Source organism: Anser brachyrhynchus, assembly GCF_964034855.1.
Source record: "Anser brachyrhynchus genome assembly, chromosome: 2".
Classification (NCBI taxonomy): Eukaryota; Metazoa; Chordata; class Aves; order Anseriformes; family Anatidae; genus Anser; species Anser brachyrhynchus.
The window spans coordinates 150641054-150654755 of record NC_137695.1 but is presented as its reverse complement, the minus strand read 5'-3'; the positions used below and the strand labels follow the sequence as shown (position 1 = coordinate 150654755).

At 45.6% G+C, this 13702-nt stretch overlaps 1 protein-coding gene across 1 annotated transcript; it reads left to right on the top strand.

The window, feature by feature from the left end:
* The first annotated feature begins 6069 nt into the window (after positions 1-6069).
* LRATD2 (LRAT domain containing 2) lies at positions 6070-12869 on the top strand. Its single transcript, XM_080581687.1, has 2 exons — positions 6070-6291; positions 6719-12869. Exon 2 carries the CDS (start codon positions 6724-6726, stop codon positions 7624-7626), a length of 903 nt encoding a protein of 300 aa, XP_080437813.1. The 5' UTR covers positions 6070-6291; positions 6719-6723; the 3' UTR covers positions 7627-12869.
* Positions 12870-13702: the final 833 nt, after the last annotated feature.

The following is a 13702-nucleotide window of genomic DNA, read 5'->3' as shown; positions in this document are numbered from 1 at the left end:
CTACCCTGCCACAGGCCTGCCGAAGAGGTTGTGAGGAGCTGCCATGGCCAGCACTACTGGCTCAAATCAGCAGTCAGCCAAAGACAAAATAAAGAGAGCAGACCCCCCAGATCCCCACCTTGTGGATGGCCACATGCTCTGACACCACCAGCCTCGCGTTCTGGCACTGACACCACCAAAGCCACACAAGGAGCCCCTTTGCTTGTTGGTTCCTTTCTTCCTCCCCATTTAAAATGGAGGCATGAGTGCACAGACATACCCTAGGGTTGCCTGAAGGACTGGTGTGTTCACTTCAGTGGCTTCTGCTTACATATTACTAATCATGATAGGTTTCTCCGCCACACGCAACAGCCCCACCTTTTCCTGGCTGCAGAGGAAAGGATGCTCTGTGCTACCAAGGCAGCCAGCAGTCCTGTGACGTGCTAAAAGACACATTAAAGGAACCGCAACTGGGGGAGAAGCTCAGCACGAAAGGGAGATCAGAGACACAGGGGATGAGTAGCTCTCACGCCAGCAAGATGCATGTGCTGCACCTCCTTCCTTGTTAGGATATGTTAGATACATAGTTGCTGTTTTTTGGAAAACAAAACAAAACAAAAAACTGACTGCATTTTAATTAAGCTATGCCTGCTGCTTAAGTCAGTATGATAGTGATTTCTACGAATATAGGCCTCCACTGACATATGAATTACTTCGTTTTTATTTGCTGGAATGCACCAATTAAAATCTCACAGCGGAAGAACTTCCAAGATACAGCTTGGATGCCTCAGTCAAAAACTCTGTGGCTTTGGCAATCTCAGCAATTCATTTTGCCACCGATCACATTTAGTCACAAATTACAGTGTTGAAAGGAGTTAACAGAGCCATAAGCTTCCAGAGAGAATTTTAGAAAAATCAGAGTTTGCTGATGTGATAAACATGGCAATTAAAGTTTCCACTCTCATTTTGCAAGACGTGGATCTCTTTCTGACCTGCAGCTCCCCTCACTTTCAGGTCTTGAATACACGGTGGCCCATGCTATGCTATTCTGGGCAGCAAAGATCCTATGTTTGGAAGCACGTAAATGCCAAGCTCTTGTTGATGTCACCAGAAGTTTATAGGCTAAATGGAGACAAAACATTAAAGTCTCAATTCAGGTAGTCACCTTCCTGACACCAGATACTCATTATATGCCTCATGGTATGTTAAATAATAACACGAATCTCAAATTTTAGAAATGCCAAGATTCTCATGATATTTGACAACTTTTTGAGGTACATAAACTTTATGATTATCTAAATTCCAAATTTTTCTCATGGGGACAAATGCAGAGGTAGTGATTAGTGACAGTAGGAACAGCTCAATTCTTGTTTCACACATAAGCCCCAAAACAAATCACAAACTTGTGCCCCTGCCCAGGTCAGTCATGAGGTCTGATCCAATGGACGTACCAGTGGGGTTCCAACACAACAGAACAAAGGGGAGCTGATATCTGATAGCATCTGGGTTACACCAGTCATGCAGAATATGTGAGACCCAGAGGCTCAACCTCTTCCTGTTGAAGTCACGAACAAAACTCTCCATTGAGTGTGCCCTAAAAGCAAAACTTTCCGATCCTTCTGGTGGGTCTGTCTGAATAACTCCTGATGAAGACATTCCATGATTGTTGAGACATCTGAATATTTATTAGAGGGGACCTCAAAGCAATCTCATCTGCTTCCTGCATCTGATCTAAGAGCTGTTGTCATTCTTTTCTTTTTTTCCGACTGACTGAATGGATATTTAATGAACCCATACAAAGCTGAACAGCTTCGGTGGGACAAAGAGAGCACAACTTGCTCAAAAATAGCGTACAGTCTGGTGGCTTTCAGTACTCTCCTGGGAGATATCGGTTCAAGTTCCTTCAGTGAGATGAGAGGCTTCAGCCTTGGTCTTTCATACCCCAAGGAAGCAATCTGAAATATTAATACATTTTATTAACTGATGTGGCACCGTTGTGAGGAATAGCCAACCTCATTAAAGCACTTAACCTTGGGAGACTGTAACATGAGTGAAAGGAAGCACCGTTTTGCAACAGCTGTCAGGACGCTAACTTTCTCTTCTGTTCCCCAACAGGTAGCTCAGGCGTGCTGGCTTTGATGAATCTCATTTTAAGTGGCATTTCCCAGCTTTACAAGAACTTGGTGCCTTATTCAGGGAAGAGACTTCCAGCAGAAGGCAAAGAGGTGACAAACCAGACGTTACAATTCTGAATCTAAACCTCCGTGGTGGACTGGGCTCCAGTTTTCATGGAGGAACATCATCTACCAAGCAGCCCTCAGGTCACACACCTCCCTCAATTAGGGGCATGATGGAATTCTAAAAAACTCATGGAAAGAACCTCCATGGACTTCACTAGGATGCTATTTATTTTCTCAGTGCCCCTAATTCCACTGTAGTGTGTAAGCACTCTAGTTTGCTAGGGCTGTGTGGCAGTACAGCGCGTACATGATAAATGGAGCACAATTTATCTCAGTTCTTGTAAAACCCTACTGAAAAAAAAAAGAAACGGAAACAATTAAATAACTCAAGGGTGTCATAGCTGTCAACCGGGTGAATACCTGCAAAATGCAGCATGCTTACAGAATGAGGTACTAAGCCTTGTCTCACTCAGAAGTGCTGGTCAACAAGAAGAAAACATAAACATACAACAATATGACTTATTTCTTCTCATAGTGGATATCTTTGAATAATTATAACAATGACAACACAGTATTTCACATCCAAGTAAGGCAGAATTGTGATTTCAAATCAACATCACCTTTTAAAGCTCTGGATGTAAGGTGTGTGTAAGATTATACATAAGATAGCACTGGAACAACGACACAACTTAGACACCGAATTCTTAAAACTACAGAACTGAAGCTTAAAGCAATCAGAGATGGCACTACAGAGGTCCCTGGATCACATCAGCTGCATAGTCATAGAGACTGCTAAATGTACCTGCTCCATAGGTGATCCACAGTCTCCAAGCCAAGAGGTACAAGCCTCTGTGGGCTGTACACATCATTGGACTATATAGCAAAGCAGCTTTGAATTTCCAGATAGCCCTGCACTGTGGCATTTTTTTTCGGCCCTAAAAGGGAGACTACTATTTAGAGTGTGTGTTATAGGGAATCAAAATCTGAAGCATCTAAAATATCCTACAAGCCATGTTGCAACCCACTAGAATGGTATTTTTACGACGTGAAATGGGAGATATGTGTTGCTGCACTCAGCAATAGCTTGAGAGCATATGGATGTGCAAACTCAGCTGGGAAAGTGTTGGAGGGCTGTGCGGAGCAGAGGGAGCCAGACCTCATGCAGATTCACCCCTGCTTCCTTGCACTCTGCAGGGACTCAGATGGGGCAGTTCCCTGAAATGAACCAGCTCCAAAACCACACCTGGGGTTTGTCTGGGAGGGGACTGATTCACCCCAAAAGAGAATCTACAAGGAACAAACACTTATGCAATCCGGATGAGCAAGTGATGGGACCTGGGAGTGACCGCAGGGAGTTACATTATTTAAGCATGGACATCCCAGTTGACTTCTGTAGGTGTTCAAGCAGAGCTGTAACCAGTGTCCACAGCACTTGGTTCCCTCTGTGACATGCACAGAGCTGAACATCTCAAAATCGGTTTACAAATACCAGCTTGCTGAGCAAAGAGTCACCTAATTGAGAAACCTCTGATAGCAAGGTCAGAGGTTTGTCTTCAACTCTGTCCTGCCTGCAGTTTGGGCTTCCAGCTCAGCACTGCGCAACGGTTCCTCCCACCACTCAAGACCCACAGACTGGATTATCTTTAGGAGATAAGCACCAAAGTCCTTTTTTTTTCAAAAACCATGCAAGAGGTCAGTGCCCTCTTTAAAAGCATATTCATCAAGGTAGCATATCCCTGCCACCAGCCCCCACCCCTCGTGCCCATGTAGGTTAGCTGCTTCAAGGCTTAGGAGTTAAGCACACAGAAGCATCATAATTTTAGGCTCCAGCCCAGGTGATATATAGCCACTAAAAGTCCTTTGTGGATTTCCCATCCAATGCCTTATCTGCAGGGTGCAGTATGCAATTATGTATGGGCTCTGACACAAAAATACTCGCCCAAGATTTCTGATCCTAGAAAGCAGGAGATTGATCAGAGAATGTGGATTCTGAGGAGCAGTCATTGAAATGAAACTCAAAGAGATCAAAGAGATCAAAGCAGCCGACAAGGTGCAGAAAATTAAGCACTGGGGTGAGTTGAAGCAGACAGGAAGAAAAAGATCGAGAGCTGCAAATATGTGTGGATGTGCACGCACACACGAGTGGCTCCTCTGGGCAGTGCTGAGCTTGTGCCCCTGCACAGGCACAACTTTTCCCACATCGCAGCAGACTGAAAAGGAAACGTTGCCTTCGACGCAGGGCTGTCAGACTGTTTTAGTTGTGAAATAAAACTGCTCCAAAGACAGCAAGGCACGGTGCTGAGACACAGGTTTCAGTACCAATAAGAGAACACAAAAAAGTCACATCTACGCCCAGTCTGCCTCTTCCTTTTTTGGAGACTCTCATCTTTACACATCCTTAAGTACTGAAGCAGTTTTGCAAAGCTCTTACGTAGCAGGGCCCTCTTTTGTCCAAGAGCAGCTATATCTACATCAGCAAACAGTGCAGCGCAGGAGGAGAGGAACTGTAGAGTGAAACAGGCAATGCTGAAAAATGACATCTACATTAAACACATTTTGGAGGTTTACTCAACCAACCTCAGTCCAATCCTGTGTGGGAGCACATCTAGCTTAGCTGAAGGCGAGAGGAACATGTATGCGTTGTTTGAAACCACTCTGACATGAAAAACAAAGTGTGTTTGCGGGGGGGCGTTTGGGAGATTCACTTCAAAGGCACACCCTTGACGTGCAAAAAGGTCCCCATCCATCTGCCTGTCACCTGAAGCAGCACTGAGGCTGCATCCCTGCCTCACCGTCCCAGGCTGAGCACCACGAGCATACCCCCAGCCCCAAAGGGGCTTCTATATTTGCAGAATCTGTTATCATAATCTGATGGAAACGGCACTCTTCGGGTCTGTGGGCAGTGCCCAGCACACCAGCAGCACCGTATTTGTTCCCTGATTTGCTGCTGTTTAGTGAACCCTCAAAACAGCGGTGTGCAGTTGGGTTTATAAATTACAAGATAACAAACAAAGGGAATAAATGAGACAAAATTAAAGACATTACTCCTGCTCCCATAAATTATCTCCGTAGCCTGTTTTAATAGCATGGATTTACCAATGCATGTTAAAATAGTAAGAATACCCACCTAGTAGACTAACTAGGTATTAATGAAAAAGCAGAATATTGTTTTGTGTTCTCCGAAACACAGACAGAAAAAATATTCCCACCGGTTCCGATAATGCCTTTCCAGGGGGAAAGAAACATAATCTCCTATATTGAAAGAGCGAGCGATCTCTTGGAGTCGGGAAGAAAAGAAATTAATAAAACTAATTACACGCTCATGGAGGAATGAATCTAAGGCGCTAAGTCGGCCCGGGAGAGCTGGGCTCTTTGATTTTGTTCCCTTTCCAACTTCCCCGTTCCTGCCCCAAGGAGGCACCTCCCGGCGCATCCCCCGGGGGCGCAGCGTGCCCATTCCCACGGCGCCGCTTTTTGGGGTTTTCCACCTCCCCCCCAGCGCCGTCCCGGGCAAACTCCGGCTCCCAGTCCGGCTCCCAGTTTGGCTCCCCCTCCCTTGCAAACTGGAAGGTTGGGTCGCTTCGTGGCACCGCTCCCTTAAAGGGGCCGGGTGTGCGCGTGAGTTTGGGGGCGAGCGTGTTGCACACGCACCCGCAGCCCAACAGCAGCCTCCGCTCGCGCATCAGCCTCGGCGGGGAGCGAAGCGCTCGGCATGTAGGAGAGAGGAAAAGGAAAAAAAAAAAAAAAAAAAGAAAGAAAGAAAAAAAAAAAGGAAAAAAAAAGGAAGAAAAAAAAAAGGAAGAAAAAAAAAAAAAGGTGCGGGGAGGAGGATAAAAAGGAGGGGGGAGGGGAGAGGGAAATTAAAAAAAAAAAAAAGAGCTGCCTCTTTAAATGCTGGGGGCTGAGTCCGCAGCCGGAGCCAGCCTCCCTGCCTTTAGCCGTGCCTCTCCGGCGCTTGGTGCACAGCCCCGGGTGCCGGCAGCGCGGCGCTGGGGCGCTGCTGCTGCTGCTGGGGGGGGGGGTGGGTGGTCCGGGAGGGGTCCCGGAGGGGGGCCATGATCCTGCCGAGCTCCGCGCCCACCCCCAGCTCGCCCTAGAGCCGCTGCCGGCGCCGCGCAGCCTTCCCCGGAGGGTAAGTTTGGAGGCTCCCGGCGGGAAGGGAGGCTGGAGGAGGGGGGGGGGGCTGAAAGCTGGGGGGTGAACTCCGCCGTCCCCATCCCGGACTTGTGTTTTCCTCCCCCGTTGTGCCCGCAGCCCGGTGTTTGCAGCCTTCTTCCTCCCCCCGCCCTAACAGGTGGCTCGGTGCCTGCCCGCTCCCCCGGCGCCTTCCTCTTCCTCGCCGCCGGCTAACAGGTGGCGGTGCTGCCTCCTCTCCTGCCCGGGCAGGTGAGGGGAAACCGCGGCCAGCGCCTTCATCCCCCTCCCCGAGGGGTCTTGCAGGGGCTGTACTGCAATGGGGAGAGGTGGTGGTGGGTGGGGGACGTGCCCTAATACCCCCCCCGCTGACCCTCCGGATGCTCAGCCCCCTTCACGGCCCCGCTGTGTGTCTGTCGTTGCAGTGGGCATGGGGAACCAGGTGGAGAAGCTGACCCACCTGAACTACAAGGAAGTTCCCACGGCTGACCCAGCGGGTGTGGACAGGGACGAAGGGCCCAGGATCGGGGTCTCGTACATCTTTTCGAATGACGATGATGAGCTGGAGCAGCAGCAGGAGTCAGGGCACGACCTGGGGGGGGAGCACCCAGCCCTGCAGCCCTACGATCCCCAGCTGCACGAGGTGGAGTGCTCGGTCTATTATCGGGATGAGTGTATCTACCAGAAGAGCTTTTCTGAGGAGGACATCCTGCCGGAGGAGGGTGATGAAGGAGGCCGGGGACACCTGAGCACCTACACACCGGAGAACCTGCTGAACAGATGCAAGCCGGGCGACCTGGTGGAGTTTGTGTGCCAGGCCCAGTACCCGCACTGGGTGGTCTACGTTGGGGATTTCCAAGTCGTGCACCTGCACAGGCTGGAGGTGGTGAACAGCTTCCTCACCGATGCCAGCCAGGGCAGACGGGGCCGCATCGCCAACCAGCTGTACCGCTACAAGCCCCTCAGCCCGGCCGCGGTGGTGCGCAACGCCCTGGAGCAGGTGGGCTGCAAGGACCGGGACCTGAGCTGGAGAAACTCTGAGTGTTTCGCTGCCTGGTGCCGCTACGGCAAGAGGGAGTTTAAAATCGGCGGGGAGCTGCGCATAGGCAAGCAGCCCTACCGCTTGCAGATCCGCCTGGGCGACAAGCGCAGCCACACACTGGAGTTTCAGAGCCTGGAGGATCTGATTATGGAGAAGAGGAGAAACGACCAGATTGGCAGGGCTGCTGTGATCCAGGAGCTTTCCAGCCACCTGCAGGCCGCGGAGGAGGAAGACGAAGAGGAGGATGAAGACCATCACCACCATCCAGGTGCTCGGACTGCTGTGGAGTAGCAGCCTCAGCACCACCATGCTGCTTTAGGCTGGGTGATGGGGATTAAAACTGAAGGCTGCGAAATTGAGCTGTTATAAGCCCTTTGGGCCGCTTCAGTGCAGCTTCGTTCCAATCACATGTGAAAGGAAGGGGGAAAGCTGATTAAGTGTCTGTGCTTTAGTGCTTAACTCCTTCAGTGCTCGATGGTAAAACCACTGACTTACTTGTAGAGGATAAAACTCAGGGCAATCCTACCCTTCTGTACTCCCACCTCTTTCCCTTCCTTTGTGTTAGCCTTTTTCTCACCCATCTGCCAGAAGGCGTAACCCTGCAGGATGCTAAATGCCTTTGACATCTACTTATCAGCAGAAGTTGCAAGTATTTCTTACTATTAAGGAGCCAGCAACTTCCAGGACATGGCCATGTAGCTGAGTGCATGTTTAGTTGGCAGCTGAGAAGTGTGAGGATGTTGTTTCCCTTCTCTGCCCCTGTTCCTCTTTGGTTTTGGCTGCTGTTGGTCTTGCAACATGTTATTTGCTTGCTCGGTGCAAGGCTTCATGGATTGCTAGCCAGTCCCCCAGAAGGTGTAAGGGAGAAATCACTGACTAATGAAATGGCTTTGATGTTCCTGGTGCCTTCTTAATTAATAGGAACTTGCAGGTGGTCCGAGGGAAGCTCCTCACTAGCTATCAGCATGTGATTTCTGTCGAGGACAGAGGAGGTTTGTTTATTGCTGGCCGGTCCTGGAAAGGAGGAAGTTTGCAGCCCTTATTATGGAGGCTGTGCATTGGTGCGTGCTGGGACTCCTGGAGGCAGGTACTGAGCTACGCCAGAGCTTGTTACTGGCTGCCTGGTTTCCCCAAAAGCAAATGGCAGAGCTCCCGATGACATCTGTGGTACACCTCAGGCAGTAGAAGCAGGTTGTTTGCATGCACTAGCATGTCCCAAGAGAGGGGCCTCTTGACGGGGTGCCCCTGGCTGTGAGGATGTCACAGGTTCTGCACCAAACCCAGCTGTGATGGGAGGGAGCACAAGATGGAAGTCACTGCAGGCAGGGGGGTTAGGGTGTTCCTTTCCCTTTCTTACCACAAAGCAATTTCCCCTTCATTAGGGACTTTGTTTTCTCTTTTTTTTGCTAATTTTTACGGTATGCAGCTGAGCTATAGCATTGGAAGAGAGGATGTGCCTCCAGAGTCATTGTGCAGGTCCCTCGTTAAGAGGAGGGGACGGGGGAGTGTGATGCTGCCTGCCCTGAATGCCCCCTGAACTTTGTTTTCAGCTGTTGAACTGGCCTCCTGCATGGGCAGCACTGTCAGGTCTTTGTCCTGGGATCTGAAGGGTGTGAGCAAACACTGATTTGGAGGCAGCTTATAACACAAAATTCCTTCCCCTTAAAAACACAGTAGCAAAGAGGTGAACTTGAAGATAAGCTTGAGTTCATTTAAATAACAGCAATTAAGTGCGATGTAAACTTGAAGTGTAGTTACTACTGTCTTCCCTGTGGTTGTTTATAGTTATACCACAAATAGCAAAGTACTCCATGTCCTTTCCACCCTCCTGGGAGCAAAGTTTGTTGACTTAAAAATAAGTAGATACCGGCTTCTGATTAGTTGGGACTCTGTGAAGCCACTTTGACAATGTAGCCCAAACAGATCTGTGTTGTGCTTCCTACCTAAGACACACAAGCTAGGAAAAAAAGCAGTGAGAGACTATTTCATCCTTGCTTCAGGTGGAAAAAGCAACTCTTAGGGTTATGCAAATACACAATATTCTCTTTCCTTAATGACTCTGTTCTCATCTTGGGCTGTGAAATGCCCAAATCCAAAGGAGAATTTAACAGCAAGCTCCCTTAGAATGCTATAGCTCAGGTGTCTGCACTAGCGAGGTTTTTTCTTCAACACACAGTTGAGTTATACCCATGTTAGTGTGGCTGTCAAGCAGGTGTGCAACCTTGCTTTAAAAGCATAGTAACTGCCCCTATCTACCTGCAATGGGGTTAATATGTGGATGTCTGCACATTGGTTTTATACAACTACTGAACTGCTGAAAGGATCACTGTATTAGTCTGAAAGAATGAAGGAGAGTCTGTACTGACTGCTGTGAGACAGCTGAGGTTATCTAGACCATAAGTAAATGTCTGGCTGTTGTTTCTTTCATACTGGAACCTTGTACATAACAAAGTTTATTTCACTGTGTAATATATGTATGTAAAATAATATTTTCTTACAAATATTTTTGAAAGTTTAAAAAAAAAATCCATCATAACCTTGCATTTGAAAGGAAGTTGTTATGCACATTATTTTCCAGTCCTCTGAATGGGTTTATTTTTCATTAGTGATCTAAAGTATATTCTAGGTCATAAAGTATAGAAACTGCTATAAATGTCAAATATTATGTATCTACAGGGTACTAAACAGTAAACTAGTTGTGAAAATATTTTTCCCTTGTGTCTGAAACATCAGAACTATGACACATAGCCATTTCTCTCCTTCTGAGATATCCTGCACAGTCTGGCTTTGTTTTTCTGGTGTTTCCTTTCCTTTTTTTCCTTTGTTTAATAATTAAAAAAAAAAAAAAGGACCAAATCTGCTTGAGAATGGAGAGCAAAGCTTCTTTGACCAACTGAAATCATGTCTTGTGCTGATCTTGGTGCTTCCCTGTACCGGTCATGCCTCTGGGGATAAATTCCCATAGGGGCCTTAGCAAAGAATCCCAGAGCTTGCACAGCCTTGTTGGGATGGAGAGCTGCAAGGCTTGCAGTCAGCTGTGTTCTAAAACCTTATCCACTCCTCCGGCACCTGCAACTCAGGTGTTCAGCACTTAAATATTCCAAACAGCAACATTTTAAACTTCAAGTTATGGTTAGGAATTTATTCTGCCTTCTGCAATTCTATTATCTGGAAAGTGTTTGCTTGCCTTTTTTTAAAGGCAAAGCAAACAACTTGGGGAGGTGGGGAGGGAGCTGGATTTTTTTTCCTCACATCCTCTGAAAGTGGGCTACCTCCTTACAGGGATTTCTTATTCCAACAGATAAAGATGCAGGCATTGAATCTTTAACAGGTGGGTCTCTTTTCCCCACCTGTTGATTAGGCAGTGTTACTTAATAGGTGCTACTAAACAGCACTGCAAACATTTCTAAGCAGTCTGGTTTTTAAAGCCATGGACCCATAATGAGCTGGATGCGAGAACTGGAATTGCTGTAGAAGCGCATCACAATGCTTATCTTCTTGTTTTTGTTTGGCTTTATTCAGTTACTGTCTGCAGACTAGACTGCGATTTCTAGAGCTTGATTTTAAAGAAAAAAAATCTCTTGGGAAAACAGACTTTTTTGTGTATGTGTATACTTCAATACTTTTCTGTAGATCAAAAAAAAAAGAGGGAAAAAGAATAGATAAAAGTGCTCTTCTCTGCAGCTCGTTCTTTAAGGTAGAGAAATTCAGGTGTGATCCTTCTGTAGAACTTCTGGTTCAGCAAAGCCATAAGCCTATACCGAAGTTCGAAATTGAGCCACTTGAAAATCAGCAAAACTATTCATATGCTTGAAGTTAAGTGTATATTTACATTTCTTTCTGAGTAAGGGGCTGGAATTTTGATCTGAAGTCTCTGCTGGAAGCACAGAGGACCTGGCATTGCCAAATCACCAGGGAGAATAAGTAGTGCTCCAAAGGTTGCTTCTCAAAGGGCCTCTTGTCCAAACAAAGCTTGTGGAATCCAGCCCAAACTTTGGCCTCAGTCTCCCCCTGGAAATCTAGGAGCAGCACTGATGCAGTGAGGGGTGAAAGATGCATTTTATACAGCAGTTATACACTAAGCTGATGATCGTGCTGCAGATTCCTTTCTGGTGTCTTTGTCTTGTCATGCTTGAACTTTCCCTTGTGTTTTTAATGCTTAAAGTTAATATAATTTGTTTTAAAAGCTCTTTGATTGTGCAAACACTTAAGCATCTGTATGAATTTACCCATTTGGGTATATGTACTGCTACAGACAGGATGACTGCTGTGAATACCATTATGCGCATGTTAAGGCTGGCAAGAGTAAGCCCCAGATGTGTAAACGTAGCTCCAGCTTAGGAAATGTAGATGAGCAGTCTTATTTCCCCAGAGTATTCGTATGTTTGATGCAAATAATGTCTTGGAAAAGGCTTTATAGTAAAACCTACAATTATCCCTTGATTGAGTAATTTTAAAAACACAATTTAGACATTCACCTTCCATGGCAGTGAACACAGATATAAACTGAAGACTATTTCAAGTTTCCCTGATACTATGTGAATGCAAAGTATTGATTACAACACCAGAGCTCAGCTGGCCAACGCAGTAGACAGTTGCAAGGTAGGCAGGGGAATTAAAAACAAAAGCTACTTCAAAAACTATATTTTCTTACTAGGAAAAGTATGTTATTCAGACTAAGGACCCTAGACTATGGAAGTAAAATTTCAATTATTTTGTATTAATGAAACCCCAAGCACGCTTGTTACATTTTGTTCTTTTAAGTTTGATATTCCACTCCAAGTACTAAAGTATATTAATCACATATTACCTATTTCAGATTTTAAACATAACAGTGGTTTTCTTTTTCCTTCTTTCTTCCTTTGGGTCTCACCAAAGGGTGGGTGAAGCTTGTCGTTGAGTAATTTGCCACCTCTGCTTTTCTGTCAATTAACCACGCCAACCATAATTCTAACAGCCATGTAAGAACAAATATTTTTTGAAAGCAAATTTTAATTTTATACAACAAATCAGAGATGAGCAACTAAGTAAAGGTAGAAAGTACATCGTTTTCAACAGCAGTTTCTATTTGTAAGAAACCCACTGTTATTTATGTGTTAGCTTGGCTACTCTTATAAATTAATGTGCAGTGATAAGGCCAGGTGTATTGTATAATGGGCTTAGATTTTCCAGATCATACTTTTCTTTTTCTTTCATAACTGTGGATAAGAAGAAATCAGGGTAGCTTCAAACATCAGTGGTTTAGATGGTTCTTTTGCATTATTATTGAATTAGAAACTTTCTTTAAATACACACCTAAATTTCCTGATATTGTAAAAATTCATCCACAATAGCCAGTGTAATCACAAAATATGATTTTTTCTCCATGAGCGTTTTCTGTAAGCTGTCTTTTGTCTGTAAATGTTGAATTGTTAGTGCAAATATCTCTTCTTTTCCTGAGAAAGAAGTACAGATCATTGATTGTACCGTTTCCTTCAAAATGAAGGGCATTGCATAGTAACTAAAAAGAAATAAAAGATTTATAGTATCTTTTACACTCTTTCTTTTCCTTTTTTTTTTTTTTTTAATGTTGTGTTTTTTCCCTATCTTGTTTGGAAAACTGTAGTGATTTCTCTCATGATGGATACATCAGGCACAAAACAATCAATGTTTTCACTGGCTTCACATGTCAGATCAAAATCTAACTCCTCAGTTGTGTTGTTGCCCAAAGAAAGACAAAAAATAATCTCCGTACAAGGCCAGACCATCAGCTGCTTAATAGGCAATATCTGTATCAAATCTGATGAGGATCTGGCCCATAATTTAATTTTGAAAGTGGAAAATGAATTCAGCAGAAGATCATATAGTATTAGTTGGCACCCAGGCCTGTCTTGTCTGCCAGCAACTGCTGAAGGAACAGATGTAGTGTCTGTGAGAGGGAGAAATGAGAGAACATCAGAACTCACGGGGAGTTTTTGGTGATCTGTAAAACTGTTCTGTTTGTGTGATGTTTTATATCATGGAAACTCCAGGGGTGGGATGGGATCAACGTGCAACCTACTAGTGAGTTAGTCACACCAGGCAAACACAGATTTCTTACTGAGAGTGATGAGGGTTGTTCATCTTAGTAAGACGTTATATCTGTGGGGTAATGGCTCTTGATTTGTCAAAGCTTTCTACCATGTGCTCATCCATGACTACAAAAACATAATACAACAAATGAACTGTACTTTTCCCTGAGGTCCTGGCCAGAAAAGGCTGTGTGAATCTCACGCAAAAGCACCAAGTCAGCTCAAGCAAGAATACTTTGAGTGAAACCATCATGAGGAAATTTAGCTGTAACAAGGCAGACCTCTGCTGAAAGCACTAGTGGAGATTTAGCTCTTCT